This window comes from Dermochelys coriacea, chromosome 10, assembly GCF_009764565.3.
Source record: "Dermochelys coriacea isolate rDerCor1 chromosome 10, rDerCor1.pri.v4, whole genome shotgun sequence".
NCBI lineage: Eukaryota > Metazoa > Chordata > Testudines > Dermochelyidae > Dermochelys > Dermochelys coriacea.
In genome coordinates, this window is record NC_050077.1 from 4,266,533 (window position 1) to 4,293,874 (window position 27,342).

A 27,342-nucleotide genomic window follows, 5' to 3' on the forward strand; every position below is an offset into this window, starting at 1 on the left:
AATAAGTATCTGTCTTCCCCCTTCACATCCTGCAGTCAAAGGAAACAATACGCTAAATTTGTTTATAAGTTGTACTGGGCCTGTCCAGAACGATCTCCCTGGCTCCTGCCCTAGGGCTGGATCAGTACAATGATGGACTGATGGAGAGGGTGGGAGTTAATTGTATAGACTTGATGTGGCTCCTACACAGTCCTTAGCCCTTAGCCATGGATGCTGTGGCAGTCCAGGGTGGAATATGATGACAGCGTTATTTGACATCACAATGCCTCCTTGGGACTGGTGGTTACATTTTGGCATGAGCAGGTGAGTCATGTGGGAGATGGAAGGAGCTGTTTGGGTGGATACAGCTTTGTCTCTCCTTATCTATTCCTGGCTCTGTCACTAACTCACTCAATGACCTCTGGGGAGTCACTTCACCCCTCCGTAGCCAAATCTGTAGAACCAGCATAATTATGGGAAGTGTGTTGTATAGATAGTTAGCTAGCCCATGTTGTGTGTTGTATAAATAGTTAGCTAGCCCATGCAACCTTTGACCCCAGAAAAGTAGGGAAGTGTTTCTCCATTTTACTAGTAGGAAAACTGAGGCACAGCTGAAATGACTTACCCTCACAGTGAGTAAGTGGCAGAGCCAGGAGTACAACCCAGATGTCCTGACTTGCAGTCCCCTGCTCTAACCACTAACTATACTCTTCCCTTCTTGGTGAGCAGATATACGTTTGGTTTCCCCGCAGGAAACTTTTAGCTAGTCTTACAGAAATGCTAATGGACAATGGAGCAGAATATGTTGTAGAACTATTCAGTCCGGGTATCCCATCACCTAACTGCGCTTCCTGACATCGGCTAAGAATGGACACAGGTAGGCTGGACACCAGAAAAACCATTAATGCAAGACAGGACCAATTAGTGTGTGTGTTGATCTGCCCAAAGTTTAATTGTGATCCCAGCACTAACATGTGTGGGAGTAGATAAAGATACACTAGCTGGACTGAGTGGAGGAAAGTTCTGCACACCTCCAGGAGGTTTGGTTTGAAGACCCAAGGGAATTTTACAAACCCTGTTCTTCCTGATGAGCAAAATCCCCGCTCTTCCCATTTCAAGACAGCTGAAACAACAATAAAAACCAGGTGAAGAAACAAAGTCTGTCTGCGGAGTCTCTCCGTACAAGTCAGGCAGTACAGAGCCTTTACCCTCTCTGGGGGCCTGATCCAAAGCCCATTGAAGCCAATGAGAAGACTCACTGATAGGCTCATCCAACCCTGGATAGGAGAAACCTATCATGAATAGGTCGGAATATGAACAAGAGGCTACTAGGCAGCTCTCCAACACCACTTTCTACAAGCCATTACCCTCTGATCCCACTGAGAGTTACCAAAAGAAACTACAGCATTTGCTCAAGAAACTCCCTGAAAAAGCACAAGAACAAATCCACACAGACACACCCCTAGAACCCTGACCTGGGGTATTCTATCTGCTACCCAAGATCCATAAACCTGGAAATCCCGGACACCCCATCATCTCAGCCATTGGCACCCTGATAGCAGGATTGTCTGGCTATGTAGACTCCCTCCTCAGGCCCTACGTTACCAGCACTCCCAGCTATCTTCGAGACACCACTGACTTCCTGAGGAAACTACAGTCCATTGGTGATCTTCCTAAAAACACCATCCTAGCCACTATGGAAGTAGAAGCCCTCTACACCAACCTTCCACACAGAGATGGACTACAAGCCGTCAGGAACACTATCGCCGATAATGTCACGGCTAACCTGGTGGCTGAACTTTGTGACTTTGTCCTGACCCATAACTATTTCACATTTGGGGACAATGTATACCTTCAAATCAGCGGCACTGCGATGGGTACCCACATGGCCCCACAGTATGCCAACATTTTATGGCTGACTTAGAACAACGCTTCCTCAGCTCTCGTCCCCTAATGCCCCTACTCTACTTGCGCTACATTGATGACATCTTCATCATCTGGACCCATGGAAAAGAAGCCCTTGAGGAATTCCACCAGGATTTCAACAATTTCCATCCCACCACCAACCTCAGCCTGGACCAGTCCACACAAGAGATCCACTTCCTGGACACTACGGTGCTAATACGCGATGGTCACATAACCACCACCCTATATCGGAAACCTACTGACCACTATTCCTACCTACATGCCTCTAGCTTTCATCCAGACCACACCACACGATCCATTGTCTACAGCCAAGCTCTACTATATAACCACATTTGCTCCAACCCCTCAGACAGAGACAAACACCTACAAGATCTCTATCATTCATTCTTACAACTACAATACCCACCTGCTGAAGTGAAGAAACAGATTGACAGAGCCAGAAGAGTACCCAGAAGTCACCTACTACAGGACAGGCCCAACAAAGAAAATAACAGAACGCCACTAGCCATCACCTTCAGCCCCCAACTAAAACCTCTCCAACGCATCATCAAGGATCTACAAACTATCCTGAAGGACGACCCATCACTCTCACAGATCTTGGGAGACAGGCCAGTCCTTGCTTACAGACAGCCCCCCAACCTGAAGCAAATGCTCACCAGCAACCACACAACAGAACCACTAACCCAGGAACCTATCCTTGCAACAAAGCCCATTGCCAACTGTGTCCACATATCTATTCGGGGACACCATCATAGGGCCTAATCACATCAGCCACACTATCAGAGGCTCGTTCACCTGCGCATCTACCAATGTGATAGATGCCATCATGTGCCAGCAATGCCCCTCTGCCATGTACATTGGTCAAACTGAACAGTGTCTACGTAAAAGAATGAATGGACACAAATCCAGACATCAAGAATTATAACATTCAAAAACCAGTCGGAGAACACTTCAATCTCTCTGGTCACTCGATTACAGACCTGAGGGTGGCTATCCTTCTTCAACAAAAAAAAAAAAACAACTTCAAAAACAGACTCCAGCGAGAGACTGCTGAATTGGAATTAATTTGCAAACTGGATACAATTAACTTAGGCTTGAATAGAGACTGGGAATGGATGAGTCATTACACAAAGTAAAACTATTGCCCCATGTAGTGATTTCTCCCCCCATCCCACCCCCCACTATTTCTCAGATGTTCTTGTTAACTGCTGGAAATAGCCTACCTTGCTTGTCGCCATGAAAGGTTTTCTTCCTTTTTCCCCCCCCTGCTGCTGGTGATGGCTCATCTTAAGTGATCACTCTCCTTACAGTGTGTATGATAAAACCCATTGTTTCATGTTCTGTGTGTGTGTGTGTGTGTGTGTGTGTGTGTGTGTGTGTGTATAAATCTCCCCACTGTATTTTCCACCAAATGCATCCGATGAAGTGAGCTGTAGCTCACGAAAGCTTATGCTCAAATAAATGTGTTAGTCTCTAAGGTGCCACAAGTCCTCCTTTTTCATTTCAAACATGAGATCTGTACTTCCAGCATCAGCCACTGGAGGGCAGTGTAAGTGTCTTTAACCCTTGCAAGGATGTGTGTGTAATGAGAAAGGGGCCTCATCCAACTGGGGAAACAGAGGCCTGACTCCTGAGATGAGGGGTGTCACAGGTTGCTTACTGGTCCCTTGTCTCCGGACAGAACCTCTTATGTGACTTGGGGTGAAGTGCTGCATTTTTTTGTGATTGCTGTAGAAATGGTATTTCACTCCAGCTGGGGTACCTGCCTCACAAGCGGAATATTCTCTTTGGCGTCCTCTGAGAAGGGCCCTCCTTGTTTGTAACCCCCCTGGCGTTTTAGTTCTTGATGATCCTCTCGACAACACGTATCGCTGCAGCCTCTGTGTCTTGTATAAGAGCATCTGTAGCTGACCTCAGAGAATATCACTGCAGTAAGCTACATAACAGCATTCTGGGGTGGGTCCTTGCCCCCTTTTCCTCTCGACCTTCTACTTGTCTGGCACAAGCCTCCTATTTCCCTGGGCATGAATCTTCGCTGCCGCCACCCCTACCATCTGGAAACAGCCTTCCTCTACTTCTCCATCTTGTCCTTCTTCCAGCTCATTTCTTATCTCCGCTGAGAATATTTTTCTCTTCCCGCCCCCATGCCCAAGCTTCTAAATGGCTTCTGCTAGTAGGGTTAATTCTACTGCATTATGAACTCTGCAAAGGATTGAGGGAGGGGCATTTTGTCTGAAAGCTGCTGTACAAAATAAAGTTCCCTGGTAAAGTGTTCTCCTCTGATACTAGATAGTTAGCACTGTGCAAAGTAACATTTGCAGTAGGCAATGGGCTGCCCTCAGAAGGCTTTGGAGGCTCATCCTTGACCAGCATTCTAAACCTCCTGGTTTGGTTGGCTCTGACCTGGATTCCTAATATTCTCTAGGCCTCATTTTTTTTATTTTTTTTTTATAAAGGGGTCTTTACCCGTCCCCCCCTTTCTGTGGGTGAAGTTTTGTGGGAAAATTTATTTGACACCAATGAGGAAATATACGTTACTATTTTTCCTGAAAGAAAAGGAGTACTTGTGGCACCTTAGAGACTAACAAATTTATTTGAACATAAGCTTTCGTGAGCTACAGTTCACTTAATCGGATGCATTTGGTGGAAAATACAGTGGGGAGATTTTTTTTATATATATATATATAACACACACACAGAGAGAGCGAGCGTGCAAACGAACATGAAACAATGGGTTTTATCATACATACTGTAAGGAGAGTGATCACTTAAGATGAACTATTACCAACAGGAAGGGGAGCGGGGGGAGAAGGAAAACCTTTTGTGGTGATGATCAAGGTGGGCTATTTCCAGCAGTTAACAAGAATATCTGAGGAATAGTGTGGGGTGGGGTGGAGAAATAACATGGGGAAATAGTTTTACTTTGTGTAATGACCCATCCACTCCCAGTCTTTATTCAAGCCTAAGTTAATTGTATTCAGTTTGCAAATTAATTCCAATTCAGCAGTCTCTCGTTGGAGTCTGTTTTTGAAGTTGTGTTTTTTTGTTTTTTGTTGAAGAATAAGCACCCTCGGGTCTGTAATCAAGTGACCGGAGAGATTGAAGTGTTCTCTGACTGACTGGTTTTTGAATGTTATAATTCTTGACATCTGATTTATGTCCATTTATTCTTTTATGTAGACACTGTCCAGTTTGACCAATGTACATGGCAGAGGGGCATTGCTGGCACATGATGGCATCTATCACATTGGTAGATGCGCAGGTGAACGAGCCTCTGATAGTGTGGCTGATGTGATTAGGCCCTATGATGGTGTCCCTGAATAGATATGTGGACACAGTTGGCAATGGGCTTTGTTGCAAGGATAGGTTCCTGGGTTAGTGGTTCTGTTGTGTGGTTGCTGGTGAGTATTTGCTTCAGGTTGGGGGGCTGTCTGTAAGCAAGGACTGGCCTGTCTCCCAAGATCTGTGAGAGTGATGGGTCGTCCTTCAGGATAGGTTGTAGATCCTTGAGGATGCGTTGGAGAGGTTTTAGTTGGGGGCTGAAGGTGATGGCTAGTGGCGTTCTGTTATTTTCTTTGTTGGGCCTGTCCTGTAGTAGGTGACTTCTGGGTACTCTTCTGGCTCTGTCCATCTGTTTCTTCACTTCAGCAGGTGTAGTTGTAAGAATGAATGATAGAGATCTTGTAGGTGTTTGTCTCTGTCTGAGGGGTTGGAGCAAATGTGGTTATATCGTAGAGCTTGGCTGTAGACAATGGATCGAGTGGTATGATCTGGATGAAAGCTAGAGGCATGTAGGTAGGAATTGCGGTCAGTAGGTTTCTGGTATAGTTGTTATGTGACCATCACTTATTAGCAATGTAGCGTCCAGGAAGTGGATCTCTTGTGTGGACTGGTCCAGGCTGAGGTTGATGGTGGGATGGAAATTGTTGAAATCCTGGTGGAATTCCTCAAGGGCTTCTTTTCCATGGGTCCAGATGATGAAGATGGTTAAATTTCCTGGTTAAATTTAAGTGCTGTGGGTGGATTTGTTTGGTTGTTGGTTTTGTTTTTGGTCCCAGGAGTAGGGTGTTACACTTACTGAAAGAAGGGTGGCCAGAGGGGACTTTCCAGAACACTTTACAGTCCAGTATTACAGTAGTTAAACACGGGGAGAGGATGCCTGGAGGCCAAAGTTTTCTCAGTAGTGCATAGTTAAGTCTCTCTACTTCCTGGTCTTGGATTTTTTTATTTTATTTTTTTACAGGAGTAAGGACATATAAATATGACTGCCTGCTTTAAAAACAAAACCGGCTGCATTAGACAGACGGGCATGGAGGAGAAAAGGCTGAAGCAAAACTTTCCATTGGGGGGATGGGCAAGTGCTTAGTTCTACTCCAGAGTGCCTCCTTCTGGTTCGTGAAAAAACAGTATATGCTGACTGGTCTGTGCAATGTGGGACATAGAGAGTAGCCAGGAGTGCAAAGGGGGAAGTGAAGAGGCCTTCACAGCTCCAAGGGAGCCAGGAGACCCACCTTACCTTCAGGAGAAAAGGAGCTGTTTTACTTCAATCAAAAAATAAAAATATAAACTTTTGATTTTTTTTTTTTTTTTTTTCCTATGAGGGAAGGAATGTGGTCTAGTGGATAGAGCAGTGAATTGGGCATCAGGCCTCTTGGGTTCCACTCCCACCTCTGCTACTGACTCATTGTGTGACCTTGGGCAGGTCAGTTAAACTTTGAGCCAAATTCTGCCTTAATTTACAACCCCCTTTTTGTTCCATGGACTTTAGTGGGTTCTCCGGGGTGTAGGTCAGGACAAAATTTTGCCTTCCCACTTGCTGAACAGAGATGATAATACTGGGCTACCTCACACAGGATGATGGGAGGAGTAAGTAAAGCTCTTTCACGGACTGTCAATGAAATAAATTCTAGAAATGCAAAGGAATGATGTTAGTTATTTATTAACAACAATAAAATGACTATTAAAATAGAACTAATAATGAATATTAATATCTTGTCATAGAATGACTTAAAAACATTATTTCACTCCATTCCTCCCCCCTTTGTTTCTCTCCCTTTCGTTCACTCTCTTTTGGGCCCATCTGCTGATTTTGGTGTTTTACTTGGTAACCCATTAGAAAGGCATTTCTTTACAAGTCGCTTTTCAGATTTCTTTTAGCCATGATTTTCTGTACTGCAGCCAGCTGGGGGTTCTGCCACTGGAGTGCAATCTGACCTTCCAACCAATCACGGCATCTCTAAGCTCCCTCCTAGGCAGCGAATTGTTTCATGTCACCTTTTAAAAAATATTAAATAAGGCTTCTGGATTGAACAAGGTGTCAAATCCTGATGAGGACTTTGGGACAAGCAGTGATAATTAAGTTTGCAGATGACACAAAAATTGGGAGAGTGGTAATAATGAGGAGGAGGACTGGTCACTGATACAGAGCGATCAGGATCACTTGGTAAACTGGGTGCAAGCAAGCAGTATGTATCTTAATATGGCTAAATGTATCTATCTAGGAACAAAGAACATAGGCCATACTTACAGGATGGGGGAATCTATCCTGGGAAGCAGTGGCTCTGAAAAGGATTTGGGGTGTCTATGTGGTGGATAATCGGCTGAACATGATCTCCCAGTGGGATGCTTCAGCCAAAAGGGGTTATGCCATCCTTTGATGCATAAATGGGAATCTCAAGAAGGAGCAGAGAGATTATTTTACTTTTGTATTTGGTGCTAGTGTGACCACTGTTAAAATACGATGTCCAAGTCTGGTGCCCACAATTCAAGAAGGGTGTTGATAAATTGGAGAGGTTTTGGAGAAGGGTGACAAGATTAGAAAACCTGCCTTATTGTGAACAAGCTCCTTGAGTGTAAGTATTTAGCTGAACAGAGAAAGTTGGGGGTGACTTGAGTACAGGCTAGAAGTACCTACATGGGGAATAAATATTTAATAATGGGCTTTTCAGGCGAGCAGAGAAAAGTATGATGTGATCCAATGACTTGAAGTTGAAGCTAGGCAAATTCAGACTGGAAATAATGCGTAAACTTTTAACAGTCCAGTAACTAATCATTGAGCAGTTTCCCAAGGGTCAGGGTGGATTCTTCATCACTGACAAATTTTAAATCACAACTGGGCGTTTGTCTAAACGATCTGTCTAGGAATGATTTCGGGGCAGCTCTCTGGCTGGTGCTGTGCAGCAGGTCAGACTAGATGATCACAAGGGTCCCTTCTGGCCTTGGAATCTAAGCAGCCAGTAGCTCATCGCAGTTTTTACATTGAGGCCAGTGGAACTTTGGTTGCTTTAGTCTTTGTTTCTCAACCAGCTCCGCAGTTTAACGAGCGTCCAATAGATGCACCCAGAGCACAAGTTCATACACAGCCCTCTCAAATCTCAGGGCTTTGATTTCAGGAGCTGTCAATAACCGGGGACATGACCGACACTGCTGCAAATAGAGGGCTTTTTGTTTGAAAAAATTGCTTCGGGAACATATTTCTTGGAGGCAATAACCAGAGGGCTCCCGTTTCTGCATTGTTGTCCCCCTTTCCCCCATCAGAGTGTTACCTGACCCTGTAATTTAGAGCAGCTGGGTTTAGTGAAGGCCTGTAACTTTGAAATGCTGGGACTTGCCAACAGTGTATCTTTTTTTAAAATCTAATTTATATCTAAAAGGATGGGACATGGTGAATTCTGTTGAATAGGCACCTCTCTTCCTAATTGCCTGTTAATCTGAGTGAAACAGCGGTAATAATACTCAGGGCTGTGATGAGACTTAATTAAATAATTGCTATTTGTATGACTATATTGCCTAGTGTCATGCTGTCTGGAGTGGCTCATAACTGTGAGTGCCGACCTCAGGGCAGACTGTCAGAAAACAAGAGCAGACACCACACCTTGGTGGTACGTTCTATCGTTAGATTTTACCATGCCAGTAACAAGTGTGAACTCCTGGATCACTATCCCAGTCTTACCAGGGAGTTGCAGACAGTCCCCTTAGACACTCCAGTCTATCTTGCCACTCAGACAAACAGGACTTTGATAAAAGATCACTTTAAACCCCCAAATCACACCACGTCAGGTTGCTTCCAGTCCCAAGAGACCAGTCATGTACTCAGATCTTACACCAAAGACAACGCTGATAGCCAATTCTATAGTAAACTAACTAAAGATTTATTAGCTAAGAAAAAGAATGAGTTATTGAGAGGTGAAAGGTAAAATCAATGTAAAGCTTATGCTCAAATAAATTTGTTAGTCTCTAAGGTTCCACAAGTACTCCTTTTCTTTTTTGCGAATACAGACTAACACGGCTGCTACTCTGAAACTTACTTCCTTGTAAGAGTTCAAACAGTTCAGAGGTGAAGCATCTTTCTTTCGATCCATTCTTCTGTCTTCTTCTCACAGAAGACAAGCTGACAGTCTACCTACCTACCTACCTGGGCTTTTTCTTTGATGTCGGTGAGGGAGGAATGCACTGTGAGTCTCTGACCTCAAGTCATCACACACAATGGCCATTTGGTTTGGAATTAGCACCTTTTCTGATAAAAGTCCTTCATTTGCATTCCACAAGGCTTCTTTGATATCTGATGAGTTATTTAGTTAAGTGGTGTTTGCAATGTAAATGTTTGTAATTACGTTATGACAGGACACACAGATAAATACATTTAAAAAACATGTAACATCCCATTAGTTTTATGAAGATTAAACACCCCAAATATGAATCGCTTTGATCTATACTAATGCACAAGTGAATTGACCTGAATACACTCTCTCACATGGCTTGTTCTGCCAGCATCACACCTAGGAGCCCTGATCATGGCTCAGGACCCCATTGTGCTAGGTGCTGTACAAACCCAGAACAAAGGGAGTCCCTGCCCCAGATAGCTCACCACAGAGTGCTTTTAGCTCCTCGAGTGGAAGGTGCTATGAAAAGGCAAAGGATGTTTTCAGAGGGAACAGGGTATATAAGTGCAAATGAGTCTGGCTGCAGGCTACAAGACAGGGCATTAATCCTATTGCTGAGTGACTGAATGGAGGATCTCCAGTGGAAGAGTGGTGTGTGTTTTGGTGCAGGAGTCCTGAGGGCAGTTAGCTGACAACTCTTGCTCCAGATCCTGTGACGCACTGGGTACAAGAGTCCTGAAAGGCATTTCCATGCTTGCTAAAAAAGCAGTCCTGGAGCATTTAATAGGGTTCTACAGAAATGTAATACTCTGCAAATCTGTTAGGCCAGACTCTACTGGCATGAATTGACTTCAGTGGCGCATTACCCATTTACCCCAGCAGAAAATGTGGCACCCAAATAGAATACACATTTTCAAAAGCACGTAGGTGACTTAGAAGTGCAAGTCCTGTTGACTTTCAGCCTAAGTCAGTTAGGCACTTTTGAAAATGTTACCCAAGATCTCTTTTAAAAAAAAAAAAGAAAAGGAGTACTTGTGGCACCTTAGAGACTAACAAATTTATTTGAGCATAAGATTTCATGAGCTACAGCTCACTTCATCAGATGCATTTCCCCACTGTATTTTCCACCGAATGCATCCGATGAAGTGAGCTGTAGCTCACGAAATCTTATGCTCAAATAAATTTTAGTCTCTAAGGTGCCACAAGTCCTCCTTTTTCTTTTTTGTGAATACAGACTAACACGGCTGCTATTCTGAAACCAAGATCTCTAGGATTTCTAAAAATTATTTTATACAGGTCTCCAGCAGGGAGCTATTAAATTCTTTAGAATGACACAATACCTCCACAGAAGTTATCATGGTCTGTTCAGTTCTAGAGGAATTGTCCATAAAACTAGTGAATCATCTACAAAGCACTAGTAAACCAGCCTTAGGAATTTGTCATAGAGATGCTTGTGGAATCATTACCAGCAAGGAAACAGAGCAAAAATTATTGCACCAGGGAAAAAATCCTATGTATTGACATACAAATGAATCATTGGTGGGAAAATTAACACAGTAAAATTCTGTAAATTAACATAAGGAAGAAGCTTAGCTCTATAGGGTGGGGAGGGGGAGGGAAGAGGCTTTGTTATCACAACTTAACAGAGCCCTCGCCCGACAAGAGGACATCTGCCACAACACTGACCCAATGCCTATACATGCCTTTCTACTTGTGACCCTCATGAACTGTCTGTTGTATAGAACACTCATTAGTCTCCTTTCAGATTTGTTCACTGGCCAGCTAAGGTACAAACACCACTTTGTCGCGTCCTGATGAAGGGCTTATCCAAACACAAGTTGCACCCCTTTACTTTAAATTGGCTTAGTTAAACCAGTGTAATTTGTGTGTGGATACTCCCATATAAGCTTTAAACCTGGCTTGTAATTATTAGTTTGTGCCCAGCCAGCTGCTTATTGATCACAAATGCTGTGACTTTAAAAAAAAAAAAAAAAAAAAAAAAAGTAGCTCTATAAAATCAGATGGGAAGGTTACAACTGGAGGTTCCTTTCGTCAAAAATATTTCCTGCATCTCCCCATCTTTATGCAACTCCCCCTGAGTTTAGTGAGCATTTTTTGTCCTTTATGATAGAGCCAGTGGGGCTAAGAGGAAAATTTGAATTCCGTAATTAGGGCAGGAGGGAACCAGTTTGGCTCCAGTAAGAACTGGCTTGATCCTTAATTGAATATGTGCACCTTTTGAGCTTTGGGAAAGTTTTTGATAAAAGTTTTTCTTTAGTTTAGTGCCTTTGCATTTCCCATGGGGAAGGGCAGTTTATGTGTGTTCAAACATTGTTCATTTTAACAGTAGAACAGATGATTACATACATTATCTATCAAAGTGCTTACTGCTGTGAAAACCTTCCCTCCAAGGACGTCAAGGTGTAAGACTAACACTAATGAATTAACCCTCCCAGCTCCCCCAGGAGATGGGTAAGTATTAGTGGGTAAGCATTGTCCTCTCAATTTTATGGAGGGGGAGAATGGAACAAAAAGGCCTTCCCCTTCACTAGGAAGTAAAGGGGTCTATAACTACAGCAAGCTAATACCAGGTAAAATCCTAGTGAAGACAAAGCAGCTTGTAGTTTTCACATGTGCCAACAAGTCAAGGTGAATGCTAGGGTGGAGGCTAGGCCAGCTTACATGTGAAAACTACAACTGCCTTGTCCACAGCAGGATTTTACCAGTGTTAGTTAACATGAGGTCAGAACATACCTTCTTCCCTTGTGAAGACAAGGCTTGAGTTACGCTGGCAGGAATTCAGAGTTACTACATGTTGACACTAAGGTGCATCTGATGAAGTGAGCTGTAGCTCACAAAAGCTTATGCTCAAATAAATTTGTTAGTCTCTAAGATGCCACAAGTACTCCTTTACTTTTTGCAAATTAGAATTTGGTACAAAGGAATGCACTGAGACTTGGGACCCTGTCTTATTCATTATGAGATCCCTGCCTCATTCAATTCACACCATTCAAACCTCACTCCTGTTGCCTTTCCTCTTAAAGGATTTCAAGGTGCTCCAGAAAGTATGTACTGTGCAGCACTGCTGAAATACAGCTGCTTCTGGGGTGGAGAGACAAGCAGCGTATAGCATCATGAAAGTTTTTGTTTTGTTGCCTGAGAAGCTGCTTTAGAAACTACAGCCATGCACCCTTGAGACCCAGAGAACCATCCTGAACACTGTCTTCATGTCTTCCAGTCTAGCCCCGACACAAACATGTCCTGTGCGGACATCCTGTCAAATCCTTTTGAAGTGTGATCTTCGATCTCCTTTTCTTAGAACACAGCAGGAAACTTTTGCCTGCAATGGAGCAACTTTCCTCACCGTCGTAGCTGGAAATTGTGTTCCTAAATGTGTCCCCTGCCCCTTGCATAACCTCTGACAAATGGACAAAGAAAACACAACCCTTAGTAAAATGTGGTGGGCTGCTCCCAAAGGGATGAGCCTGTTGCAACTGATGCTTGTTAATCAGTTTAGCACCTGGTATGTTGATTTCACAAGAAGTCACAAAGGATCTCCCTCCCCACCGGATTTAGCTTCTGAAACCAGGGAACATAAAAGGAAATACAAACCAGTTAGCTGTGTCACCTTTGCATTGTTCTGTACTTTTACCCCATTCAGCTGGGAGCTTCTGGGGGGCAGATGGAAAGACCTGATCCTCTTGAATCTCTGAGTTCCCTCCCCTAATATTTCAGTCTGGAGAGTGACTTTCACCAAAGATCTCAAAGCACTTAAACATTATTGACCCCTCGCATTTACCTTTCCAGGGAGTGGCCAGGTATTATCCCCATTTATAGATGAGAACTGAGGGAGGGAGGGAGAATTTATATAGGTAAAGGTATAGGTAAATTTATGTAAGCAGAGTCAGGATGAGCTCCACCCTGACATCTGGTAGTGAGTTGTGGCAAGTTGTGGAAAAGAACTTCAGGGGCTGATCTCATTTGCATAGGCACACCCACCCCATCTAGCATAAGCACATTGGCTGCTGTGGGATCCCCAGTTTCTCTGTTATTGGGACAGGAAGAAAAAATTATTGTTATCCTGATTATGTGAATCAAGGACCGTGGAACTGTACTTGGCCTTTTGTTATGATGGAGGGACTTGCCATCAACTAAGTAGCACTCGCTAGGCAAGGGACATGGGTTCTAATTCTCAGTGAATTGAGAGAGGTTGAGGACAGGTATTAATACTTGGTGATATTGGTCCCCTGGTGAGGGCCTTACATGCTAATTGCATTTCCTCCTCTCTCCACTGTGGAATATCAGAGCTAATTTTGATTTCATTAGGAGTTTAGTTACAGGCTGCTGAGCTGAATTCACTTTGGGCCAATGGTGCACCAGCACTGGGGCTTCTCTACTACAAGCTGAAATCACAGAAGAGCTAAACTTACTAAGAGCTGAAATCACTGAGTATTGTGTTAAGTAGTGGGGGAGCCTGAAGATATATTGCGGAGCAGTTTGTAGGACGGCTGGCAGAGCAGCTCTTGGAGCAGAGCAGTTCACAGGATGGCTGGAGCAGCTCATGGGGTGGCTGGCAGAGCAAAGCGATTTGTGGGATGGCTGGTGGAGCAGAGCAGAGCCCCATGGAGGGGTTGGGGCAATTGGCTTTGGACCACGTAAGGTGCCCCTTAACCCCTCCTCCCCATCTCCACCCAGGTTGGGAGGTAAAACTCTCTGCAGATAAACTTTCAAACTCTGGTGCTGCACTGACCAGGGACAGAATCTTTTGGGTTGTTGGACTTTTGGGACTTCGGGTGATTTTAGGTTACTGGACTCAAGAACCAAAGGGAAAGGACATGCCCCAATTTGCTTGGGGTGGGTTTTTTTGCTCATGGGTTGTGTTATGAATCCTGTTGGTGCTGTTTCCCCAACATAATGCCACATTGTTTCTCTCTGTTATTAAAAGGCTTTTGCTACACTCAGACTCTGTGCTTGCGAGAGGGGAAGTATTGCCTCTTGGAGGCACCCAGTGGGGGTGGTATATATTTGTCCCAGGTCACTGGGTTGGGGCTCAAGCCGGTTTTGCATTGTGTTATTGGAATGGAACCCCTAGATACTGAACCCGGCCCTTGTTGCTGCCAACTCTGATGGGCAGAAGGGTTACATTTTATATTTTATAAAGGTAATAACAAAATGTTTAAGTACAGCAGAAGCAGGAAGCCTGCTAAACAACCTGGATGATCGATACAAAAGAGCGCTTAAAGATGATAAAGTCACGCAGAGAAACTAAATGAATTCTTTGCTTCAGTCTTCCTGGATGAGGATGTTGGGGAGATTCCCAAACCTGAGTCATCTTTTGTAGGTGACAAATCTGAGGAATTGTCACAGATTGAAATGTCACTAGAGGAGGTTTTGGAATTAATTGAGAAACTTAACAGTAACAAGTCACCGGGACCAGATGGCATTCACCCAAGGGTTCTGAAAGAACTCAAATGTGAAATTGCGGAACTATTAACTATGGTGTGTAACCTGTCCTTTGGGTACAGTAGCTGATTTAATGACTGGAAGATAGCTAATATAATGCCAATATTTAAGAAGGGCTCTAGAGGTGATCCTGGCAATTACAGACCGGTAAGTCTAACGTCAGTAACGGGAAAATTAGTTGAAACAATAGTAAAGAATAAAATTGTCAGACACATAGAAGAACATAAATTGTTGGGCAAAAGTCAACATGGTTTCTGTAAAGGGAGATCATGTCTTATTAATCTCTTAGAGTTCTTTGAAGGGGTCAACAAACGTGAGGACAAGGGGGATCCAGTGGACATAGTATACTTAGATTTCCAGAAAGCCTTTGACAAGGTCGTTCACCAAAGGCTATTATGTAAATTAAGTTGTCATGGGATAAGAGAGAAGATCCTTTCATGGATTGAGAACTGGTTAAAAGACAGGGAACAACTGGTAGGAATAAATGGTAAGATTTCAGAATGGAGAGGGGTAACTAGTGGTGTTCCCCAAGGGTCAGTCCTAGGACCAATCCTATTCAACTTATTCATAAATGATCTGGAGAAAGGCGTAAACAGTGAGGTGGCAAAGTTTGCAGATGATACTAAACTGCTCAAGATAGTTGAGACCAAAGCAGGTTGTGAAGAACTTCAAAAAGATCTCACAAAGCTAAGTGATTGGGCAACAAAATGGGAAATTTAATGTGGATAAATGTAAAGTAATGCACGTTGGAAAAATAACCCCAACTATAAATACAATATGACTAATTTAGCTACAACTAATCAAGAGAAAGATCTTGGAGTCATTGTGGATAGTTCTCCGAAGACGTCCATGCAATGTGCAGCGGCAGTCAAAAAAGCAAACAGGATGTTAGGAATCATTAAAGGGACAGAGACTAAGATGGAGAATATCTTATTGCCCTTATATAAATCCATGGTACGCCCACATCTTGAATACTGCATACAGATGTGGTCCCCTCATCTCAAAAAAGATATACTGGCATTAGAAAAGGTTTAGAAAAGGGCAACTAAAACAATTAGGGGTTTGGAATGGGTCCCATAAGAGGAGAGATTAAAGAGGCTAGGACTTTTCAGCTTGGAAAAGAGGAGACTAAGGAGGGATATGATAGAGGTCTATAAAATCATGAGTGGTGTGGAGAAAGTGAATAAGGAAAAGTTATTTACTTGTTCTCATAATATAAGAACTAGGGGCCACCAAATGAAATTAATGGGCAACAGGTTTAAAACAAATAAAAGGAAGTTCATCTTCACTCAGCATGCAGTCAACCTGTGGAACTCCTTGCCTGAGGAGGTTGTGAAGGCTAGGACTATAACAGGGTTTAAAAGAGAACTGGATAAATTCATGGAGGTTAAGTACATTAATGGCTATTAGCCAGGCTGGGTAATGAATGGTGTCCCTAGCCTCTGTTGTCAGAGGGTGGAGATGGATGGTAGGAGAGAGATCACTTGATCATTCTCTGTTAGGTTCACTCCCTCTGGGGCACCTGGCATTGGCCACTGTCAGTAGATAGGATACTGGGCTGGATGGACCTTTGGTCTGACCCAGTATGGCCATTCTTATGTTCTTATATATTCTGTTCTAGATGGGTTCTTATACCACCCTCCTCTGAGCACCTTCCAAGAATACATTAAGGACATCGGTCGCACATGGTTTGTTCTTTCTCACAGCCTCTCGCTAAGGGGAGAGTTGTTTGTGCAGTGGACAGGGAGGATAAATATCTATCATTTTAAAGAAAATCTGATTTTTTTAATATACACTTTTTAAAATTTAAAATAAATACAGGTTTAATTTTTAAAAAAATCTATTTAAATTTGAAACCAAACACTTATGTTAAGGCCTAAACTCACTACATTTGTTCAAATTTTCAATTGTATACCTAAAATAATGTTAGCAGTACATGTTTGCTGCCAGGTTTTAAGGAAAGTCAAACCACCTAATCAGTGGAAGTCAGTTTGAAGTACTAAACCAGCTTTTGGCAGTAGCACCTTCTTCTGCAACAGCGGTTTATTCAACTATTTTCGTGACTAGTTCATTCAAAGCTGAGACACTGATTAGAAGCTGAAAAAGCAGGAAAGCTTGTTTTCTTCTTCCAGTCTAAGAATAAAAATTAGGGGTGAGATCTACTAGTTCTAAAATCTTGAAAGACAATGGTGACCAGAAACAAACAGTTCAATTCATTAACTACATGTAACATTTCCTTTGTTTATTAGATGAGCTAGTTTTAAATGTAAAACACAGTTTGGTAAACTTTTTTTTATTTATATATCCAACACTTTTCAGGTAGCTTTATTTAATAAAAAAAAATACTAAATGCTGTTTTTATGCATTTTAATGGAATTTTCATTTCCATCGAAATGGAACTGGACACAAACTTAAGGAAAAAAGTCGATAAACGCATCATTCACCATTTTTAACATCAAAAATAAGAATCAGACTAAATGCAAGTTAAGCTATATAGTTGCTTAAATGTATTTGTCCTGGGTAGCAAAAAGAAACACCAAATTTACAGCAAAGGCTCTATTTAGCTGCAAATCAACATGTTTTAGTGGTTACTGTGATGGGTCTTGGAGTACCTAGGACTGAGAATCATCTTATTATCTATCTGCTGACTCCAGCAAGAGGTAGACTTGCCAGGGGTGGCTGGGGTTGAGCTCCCTCGCCTGCCAGCCACTCATACACTTGCCTCTAGACTATGCCAGCCCTGTCTTTGCCTTGCAGGTTAATGATAGGGGCACCCCAGTCCCCGAGTCCCCTTTGGAGGTTTCCTCTGTGACATCTAGCCCCTGACACTGGCTGCTCACAGAAATCTCAGATCCTCTGCCCCCAAAGGAGCAGGGTGCCCCCAGTTTACTAGTTTTCCCTTAAATCACTGTCTCTGTGTAACATGCAGCACTGGTGGGCACTTATCATAAAAACAAACAGGGTTTCTGTGAGAAAGGATAGAGATTCCACGACAAATGATAGTGATGGAAACAAATGGTTACAATGCAAAACAAAACCACAAAAGGCAAACTAGATCCTACACTTAACTATTATCTCTCCTATCTAATAAAGTAGGTCCCCCTGCCCCCTAAGTTCAGTCTGTTGCAGAGCTGGCCGGCTTTACAGGAACCAAACTTTCATGAAGCACCCCTACTCCACAAGAGCTCTTCTCTGTGAATGGATACCAAGTGCTTCCCCTGCTCTGTTATACTGAAAAGATTGTAGCTAATCTCCTTATATAATCATGTAATTGTGTTATCTATTGTTATGGTTATTCCATATGTAATCAGTGTCTAATGAATAGATTTAAACTGCAGGAATATGTGGGATAGGATTGAGAAGCCTGTATTGGTAAAAATGTGTTGGGTATATAAGTAAGGCTTAACGCAAGATCTACAGGCTTTAGGTCGGTAAGATATGAAGGTTGGTCATAGAATGCCTAAGGCCTAAAACAGGTTGGCATGACGAGTTGACCGAGAGATAACCCTGTACCAGTAAAGTGTAAGCTTACAGTAAAAAATGTGTTAAGTGCTGATGTTCTGGAAACTATGCAGCAATAGATAGGAAAATATGCCGCAATGTGCCACTTAACACCACAAGGTAGTAAAAATAACATTTTTGGGGATTCTGTAATAACCTTAAATTGCTATGGTAACTCATTGAGCTAGATGTGAATGAGAAAAGTGGAACTAAGGGGATAGCCAATGAAAACTGGGGCACCCCTCGCCATTCCAAACTGTGGTTTCTTGCAATGCTTTTTCACCTAGCAGAAAAGCAGCTTGAGGACGAGCTTGCTATGGACATCCATCCATGAGGAACTGAGCTGAGATCACCTCTTTGTTATATATACACACACACACACACACACACACACACACACACACACACACACACACACACACACACACACACACACACACTATCAAACAGCTATCACAAGGAGTTCAGTGTTGGTCAGATTTGACCCAGTGACGTAGGATTATTTAGGTGAGTAAGTGACACACAATAACCATCCCAGCACTATTTGAGGGCCCTTTATCTGGAAGGATCCTGAAGACCTTACAAAGTGTGCCTAGCATCACTGAAATTCAGTTGTGTCTGGAGGATGAGAGGGACACTTATGTGAGAGAAGCACTGCACAAGATACAGACGTGCACTCAGAATGCTGGAAACATTTGAGTGGGATTCAAACAGCCACAGAGAAATTAACTATTCTATGCCACAGCTGATGGAGTTAGAGGAAACCAAACACATTCCTAAAGTTCTCTGCCAGATGCTGGCAAAACCTCTCATCCCAGCTGTCATGAAAGGTTACATTTCTTATCCTTGGCCCTTGTAAACAATATACTTGTAGTCAGCTCCAAGCCTTCTTTTTAAATCAGGGCTTGTCTTCGTTGTTAACAAATGTCTAAAACTTTTCCTTTGTTCTCTTGCAATCAGCCTTTAGGCAGCTGGGTTTTTCATTAAGGGCGCTGATATGTCATGTCTTTTCACAAATGACTTCCAAGAGCTGCAAAGGGCAGGATTTGATTCAGAACATATTGTGGGCAGGGAATTAAGCTCTCACATAGACAGCATTCCAGGTGTTAGCTGCCCCACCCCTGCTCTGCCCAGGGTAGGTACTGAAACTGTTCTCTCCTGGAAGTTGATTGTGCCTCTATAGCATCTTGAGGCTGGCTTGAGAATTTCTCATTTGTGGCTTTTTTGGGGGTGTTTTTTCTGGGAAGCTTGAAGCAGGTCAGAGTAAGCAAGCCACTCTCGTGTGTACCCTGAGGACTCCCCAAAACAGTACAGATTACTAAACAGCTTGGACCTGAATCAAACACATGCTAAACAATACCCATAGGTTTCAGTGGTTGTGTAGCTGTAAGAGGCTCATTGCGGGTTACTGTTAGAATCTGACTTCTATGGAACTATGCTGATTTACCTAGATTGAGAATCTGGCCCTGGATATCCTTGTGTATCTTTGTTCTGAGACTCCAGTTTGGTCTTTTATGTGGTGCTAAAGATCTGAGCTAGCACCACTAGCTCCTCCCACTTACTCTGCTTTGTGCATTGGTGTAATGTCACTGATATCAATGAGTTATTCCTGATTTACACCAATGGGAGAGGAGAATCAAGCCCTTCAAGTTCACCTGCCGGGGATATTTCACAAATGATGGAGAGGCAGGCTAGTGGTTAAATGAAGTGGGAACTAAAGCAGCGGACTGGGAGTCAGAGGATGTGGGCTCTATATCTGGTTCTGACACAGACTCCCTGTATACCTTGGGCAAGTCTCTGAAGCTCTGTGCCTCAGTTTCCCTTGTGTACGATGGGAATAATAGCCCTGTCTCCATCCAATTGTCTGTCTTGTCTCCCTAGACTGTGACCTCTTTGGGGCAGGGAATTACCATGTGTTTGCACAGAGGGGCCCTGACTTTGGTTGAGGCCTCAAGGTGCGATTCTAATACAAAGAGGTGCAGCTATTGTCTCTCACATCAGCAGGGCTCAGAACGCCACCGCTGGGGGGTGGGACACATGGCTTCCTGGCACATACTCTCAAACTGGCTTTGTTTGGGGCTCTTTGAGGGGTATTTGTGTGTGAAAATGAGCAAAGGGAAATCTGCTAGCAGTGAGATCTATGGGGTGTATGGACTACACTCCCCAACAGAAGAGGTATCAGCTTCATTGCTGGGGACCTTTAAAACTAGGTGGGGCCAACACTGCCCTCCCTCCCTGCTGCATCTTGTGGGCCTACCAGGGCTCTCTCATTGTTCAAGTCTGCGGGATCTGATGCTGCGAGGTGTCTGGGGAGGATGGAAGAGCCTGGAATGGGGGAACAGAAGATGAATGGGATGAGTGTGACAGGGAGGTGGAATACAATGTCCTCTGCTCTTCATATCGCCAGATTCCCCCCCCCCCCCCATGTTGTTCTCCTGTAGTTGCCTACCCTGCCCTGGGTACCATGGCCTCTGTGGAATCCTGCGCACTGAGCGCCCTTGGGCCTGGCACATCATGGTCACATTGTTAACTCCTCGGACATGGCAGCCTGTGAGCGCCAGACCGACGCTGGGGTTTCTGTGCAAAGGGAGGTGCTGGCAGCCTGAGGCAGGCACCTGACAGTGGCTCTGTGCCCCATCCTCTTTCTGTCCCTGCATATCTGTCAGAAGGGGCCCAGGTGCGGGCAGAGCTCTCAGATGCCAAGCCAGCTGGGGCAGCTGCCCTGCAGCAACCACCCCCTTTGAAGTGAGGGCTGCTGGTTCAGTGCAGCAGGGAGGCAGACAGCAGCCTGAGCCAAGCCCTGCACTCTTCCCTTCCCTCCAGCTGCCTGCACGCACAGCCCAGGCACAGAACAGCCTGAGGGCATGGTGCGGCTCATGGCCAGGCTCAGTTATGAGGCTGCATCTCCGCCTGCAGTGAAACCACAGGCCCAATCCAGCAGGGAAAAGATGTGGCCTGGGACCCTTCACAGGGAAAGGGGAGGAGGCATGGTAGTGTAGCTCCTCAGCAGACGTCACACCTGTACCGCCAAGAGGGAGAATGGAGATCCAGCCAGCTGGAGGTAAAACATCCCTACCCTGCAGCCCCTGCACTGGGCCATAGGGACACCGCACGAGGCAATGCCCCCGGTGCATGCGGCTGTGGCCTACCTGCCCTGCCATTTCCGTATCGGAACAGTGCTGTTCCTACGGGGTCAAGGTGTACCCATGGCAGGGGAGGACTTGGCCCAAACACATCAATCCAGGCACTCCTGTGTCAGCGTGGTTCTTGCCACAGAAGAAAATCTATTGTCTCTGCAACTGGGGTTTAGGAAATTCCAGAGAACTGGGAAACAGGGAAGGAGGGCAGGGAAGCACCTCGGCCCCTGGACGTCGCTCTGACGTGCAGAAGGAGCCAAATTGTATTTGCTGGACATTGGATCAGAAAAGGTAAAAGGGAAGAGGTTTGCCAATTCCTAGCCCGAGGCAGTTTAGGGCTATGTAAATCCTGCAAGGCTAGGCTTCAGACCTGTAATTGCCTAAGGGCTCCAGAGGCAGCTGGGACATAGGTCACCTCTTGTAAGAACAGATCTGCTGCTCTGATTCCTGTTCTCCCACTCTCTGCCCTTTAAGTGCCTCAGACAATGTGGAGTCCATCCAGAAACCTCTTCCCTGCAGGGCAATGTGTGCCTGAGGGGCAGGGGGTGAGTTATGGGGCTTTTCACCTCTGACTCACAAGCATGGCTCTGGCCCTGGGTTGGCGGAGGCTGAAAGTCCTTCCCCCTTCCTGTTAGGTGGCCTCTGAGGGGAGCTGGCACTGCAGCTTGCTGAACGGGTGATTACATCACCATCCTGTTGGAAAGCGACTGTGCCCCTCATGGCTGTCAACTACGGGGCTAACTGCACCTCTGTCCCCATTCTGGTCTCTCTGAGTGCACCTCCTCCGGTGTTTGGCCTCTTGCCCATTCTTGGCCCCTGGTGGGGTCTCAACGTTCTCCTAGCATCAGCCCAGGAGCTGGGGACTCTACTCTGTGTACAGCAACTGCTCGTCACCCTGCAACTTCATCTGACTGCACTCAGGCCCCTACATTTCCTCCTTTTGGGCACCTGAGCTCAGTGATGGCAACCAGCAGCTGCCGTGAAAGCAGGTGTTTTTATTTAGCAGATGGAATAAAGCATTAGAGAGAGAGGATTTTAAAACAATTGAAGGCCGCCCCAGCCAAATACTAGCCCACATTCAGTCTCCTCTAATCTGATGCTCCATTGCAAGCTACGTGCTAGGGGTTCTGCGTAAGTCACAGGAGCAGAGCGGGACCAACTCACATGAGCCCAGATCCCCCTGAGAGTCTGGGAAGCAAGTGGCAGGTTTTGGAATTGAAGGGATGGGAATCTCAGCCCCAGGGGATTGTGGGATAGCACTGGCAGACTTTCCAGACCTGAGTCTGGCAACCTGGACTTGAGCTGCATCTACACTGCAGCGTGCCTGGGCTCTGATGCGCATCACGGGAGGATCGGGCTCTCACTCACCTGCCTCCATGGGCCCAAGTCAAGAGGAATTATTGGCCTGAATCAGACTCCATTCTGTATGGAGGGAATGGGAGCTTGGGCTTGAACCTGAGTCTGCACCGAGCCTGCACTTAGTGTGCAGTGTAGACATACCCTGTGGGACTCTGGCTGGTTCCTCTGGTGCAAACAGGTTTGGGTGCTCCCCAAGGAGCTATTAAGGCTACTTGCTGTGACATTGTCTCTTAATGACCCTTAAGTATAAGCTGTTAGAAAAGCCTCCTCTCTCTTGCCCTAGCTGGTAGGCTGTGCTAGCCAGATAGACCCTGGGGCTGACATCCACCTCCATTTCTGCTACAGTCACATCATGCTAGAAACAGGGCTTGTTACAGCATTAATGATCACCAAAGAGCACCCCCAGATTTATCAGAGCTTATTATTGTCCAGATCTATGGAAGCACAGTTCTTCCAGAGGAATTTATTCAAGAAATTAACTGTACACTTCAGACTCAAAGAAAGAGGCACAACTTGAGTTCCAGGTTTGTCCGTCTTGTTTACCAGGACTATACCCTGGCTGGAGCTCATGCAGAATGCAGTCACAGCTAGAGGCTGAGTAATATATGGGAAATACTTAACCATTATGATATTTGTGGTCTGGAAAGGTCGCAGAGCACTCTAAGGTGGAACTGAGCAGATTTAATAGCAAATCTACACAGCGTAGGATAGGATGTGAACAACTGATTCAACCGAAAATGCAGGGGAAACTGTCCCTACCACCTTGGAATTTGGCCAGGGCTTTGGGGTGAACATCTCTTTCCTGGTAAAAAGCACCTCAGGGGCTCTTTAGTCAGGCCCTCGGTATTACAGCTTAGCCCAAAGACGGCACCTTTAGCAGCACAGTGCCTCCTAATGCCTGACTAGGGCATTGGTTCAACAGTGACTGAGGGAAGAACCTCGCCTGCTGAATCTTCAGTGCTAGTTCCTGGAGTGCCTGGCCGCCCCAGCCAAATACTAGCCTAGCTCAGCCCTGGTTAGCTAAAGGAATCTGGGGGCATGCCTTGCAGCACAAGGTGGCATGGCTTCTGGCACCTCCCATAACTGACCCGGCGTGGCGCCTCAGCTACCCCATCACCCCTAGGTCAAGCCTGAGACACCCTGGCATGGGGGTTTGTGTTTAGGAAGGTTGCCCAGCCTCTTGCCTGTGCTATCACCACAAGAAAGACAAGGTGGGTGAGGGAATATCTTTTATTGGACCAACTTCTATGCGTGAAAGAGACGCGCTTTCAACTACACAGAGAGCGCCTCGAAAGTTTGTCGCTTTCACCCACCAACGTTGGTCCAGTAACCGATCTTACCTGACCCACTCTCTCTCCCACATCCTAGGACCAACATGGCTACAACAACGCTGCAAACTATACCCGAACGTGACATTAACTCTCCATAGCCCTCTGCGGCTAAGTGCACTGCTGCATTAGTGAGCCGAATGTGGCATTATGCGTCCATTGCAGTGGAAGCCAGTGGCCCACACAGTGTGAGAGAGCACATTTTACACTGCTGCCTCTCCCCGGCCCCCAGCAACTTTCATTGGCGGCATGTTCAAATTCTACAATTAGTTTGGTCTGTCCTAAAAAATCCCTGTATTTGTCGCCCAGGCACACAAATTCCACTCGTCGCCCAGGCACACAAACTCCACTCAACGCCCACGGATGCCTCGTTTTCTGTTGCTCTGCTTGAAAACAAAGAGCCGGACAACATAAAGGAAGCTTCCCCCCAGCATTTGTGACTTCACGCTCCAATACTGGCAGACAGTCGTACTTGCTTCTCAAGGGAGCAGCCTACAGTGTTGTCAGTTGAGAGGCATGTCGAAATTGGCAGATCTTGGAATTTCTGGACCTTGTAAATTTCTGGGTGGAGCAGGAAACAAAAATTGGTAGTTTAGCTTAAATCTGATTGGCTGGAGCAGCCAGGGCCCTTCCCTCCTGCTCCTAAATATTTAGTCTGCAGAAGGCAGGTGCCATAGTAGACTCTGCAGAGCTTGAGCCAGTGTGCAGTGAGGGCAGCATCTGCCTGTAGGAGAGATGAGCTGTTGCCGGTACCCTGTTAATGTGAAAGCTGTTGGCTTGATGCAGTGCAAAAAGCAGAAGGTACTTTGATCTGAGTCTCTTTCCTGGAAATATATTGCCCACTGCAAATTAGAAACTTTAGGGCTTTTTCTTTTACAACTAGAGCGTCATGTTAGCTCTTCTGCTTGCCAATAGTGGGATCACAAAGTTATCAGCTGGGACAGGAAGAATCTAACTTTCAGGGCCACATCTTAATAGAATGGCTGCCTCTTGGCTTCCCTGCCTTTCCATCCGTGATCCTGTACATTCCCTCTAGCTCCTTCAGTGATTCCTTACAGAGAAAAGTAACTCTAGGAAAGGATTTAGCTTTTTTTAATTATTATTATTTTTATTTTATTATTTTAAAAGTGCCTTGGCAGCTGGAAGACAGCACTCTTGTGTCTGAATAGCTCTCTGCAGACCCCCAGCAAGTGCTCGGTGCACCCCCAGTCAGGGAATCTCAAACCGCAGCTAAGGTGATCAAAGCCTATTTTATTCCCTTTTTCTTTTTCAGAAGTACATGATGGCTGTGTCCTGGTCAGATCGAAACAACATTCTCATCTATAGGACTTCTGAAGAGTTTAAGAAATTCCATGTAAGTTAACAAATCACCTGGAAATGATTTCCATACTGGTGTTATTTTGTTGCTGCCATTATTGGCAGGGGGGAATGCCATTGCTCATTCTCTCTCTTTCCTTTCTTGCTCTCTGGGGTCACTCAGAAAGTACTGAAGAGAAAATTCCCCATAGAAGGTGGTTTACTGAAGAAATCTGACCGGAGCATTCCAAAGCTTAAAGGTAAGGGGATTTGATAAACAGGAGAGATGGAAGGGAAGACCAACAAAAATGACTGGAGGGGTTGGAGAGAAGGCACTGATGTGGAAAGGGGACTAGAGGTCAGTCACTGGGCCAGAGCTGCAGCTGGTGCTGATTTACACCAGTGCAGAATCTGGCCTATTGTTGGTTTAGAAAAGGAACACATTTGGTAATTAACTTTCCAGTTTAAATATTGATCCAAGCCCTTTGCAACATGATACAGTGCAACCTTCATGTATGATCAAGGGCAAATGTAAGGCTTGATACAAAATAGCACTAACTCCAAGGCACAAGCCATTGAAAATGGTGAGGAGAGACACAGCAATATTTACAGTAATTGATCCTTGTTCTATAGATGAAGTCTCATACTGGGATGGGAATTAGAGATGTGTTGGCAGAAGGTACTGTGTACAAAGCAGTAGCACATTATAGTCACTTGTTTTGCTTCTATCACTTCAAAGATGCAAAATTGATGCAGAGAAAGAGCAGGAATTTGAGCAGGTCAATGGAGAGATTGAAATTGCTGGAAACTTACTCCCAGGAGCTGCTGAAAGCGGATGCTAAAGTCTCCCAGAGCGAAGATGTGATCCAGTTTTTCAAAGCGCAAACCCAAGACCTAGATCCTTCCTTTCCAGAAAACAGGTACTGGTGAATTACACTTCCCCGGCTTTTCACATTTCTGTTTCATAAACAGGGGGAAGGGAAATTTCAATACAAAACATGGAGAAAATTATTTTTTTTTCCCCCTGGAAAATGTTTCCCATTTTGTGATCCACTCTGATTTAATTAGTAATGCAGGAGGACTCAAGTGACATTGGATGATAAAAACACTGATAAGTTTTCTATAATGCTTCCCCCTGTTCTCCTTGCACCTTGATCCCTTTTTCCATTCTCTCACTATTTTCAGGATGCAGAACTTTGCATTTTCTAGATATTGCTGGTTTCACTCAGACCACTGGTATATTTGTGCAACAGAGCAGAAATAAAAATCAGCCAATATTTTCCTTAGTAATAATGTCTCTCAGCAATTCATGATCTGCTTCCCTGCCTGAGATTCTGTATTAGCAACTGCTTTTCAAATCTGAGAACTAGCTCATTTGAAAACATGGTTTTCAATTGGCAAACAGCAAAACAATAATTATTAACATATTCAAAATGAGGCAGTTTTCATTCTAGATCAAAGCACACTCAGAAACAAAGTGAATTTCAGGGTTTTGATATCTTGCTTAATGCAAAATGGATAGAGCAAGTTAATTACACTTTTGCAGTCAGACAAAAAGCAAACAGGCAGGCTAACAACCTGTGTGCAACATGCTCTGACTCTTGCAATTCAGAAGGGTCATTACAAACCCCTGCAAAGTGGAAATGCAGATACTGTTAGGAGTGTGGGCCAGTGGTAAGAGATGGAATATGGGAACCAGGGCCTTTTGAGGTTTATTCCCAACTCTACGACTGTTTTACTGAGTGAGTTTGAGCACCTCTCTCAAATTCTCTGTGCCCCATATCCCACCTGTGAAATGGCTGTAAGAACTCTTGTGAGAGGAGAGCTATGTTTGGGAATGTTTTTGCTGAATGCTTTGAGATCCTATGAAGAAAGAAAAGGAGTACTTGTGGCACCTTAGAGACTAACAAATTTATTTGAGCATTAAGCTTTCGTGAGCTACAGCTCACTTCATCGGATGCATTCAGTGGA

At 44.6% G+C, this 27,342-nt stretch overlaps 1 protein-coding gene across 1 annotated transcript in view; it reads left to right on the forward strand.

Annotated features, from left to right (window-relative positions):
• The window catches only part of NOXO1 (NADPH oxidase organizer 1), a 36,551-nt gene that overhangs the window by 5,200 nt on the left and 4,009 nt on the right, over positions 1-27,342 (forward strand). Inside the window, exons 2-4 of the mRNA XM_038419632.2 lie at positions 25,349-25,429; positions 25,556-25,631; positions 26,111-26,291. Coding sequence (XP_038275560.1) covers positions 25,355-25,429; positions 25,556-25,631; positions 26,111-26,291 — 332 coding nt within the window. The 5' untranslated portion in view covers positions 25,349-25,354. The remainder of the gene's footprint in view (positions 1-25,348; positions 25,430-25,555; positions 25,632-26,110; positions 26,292-27,342) is intronic.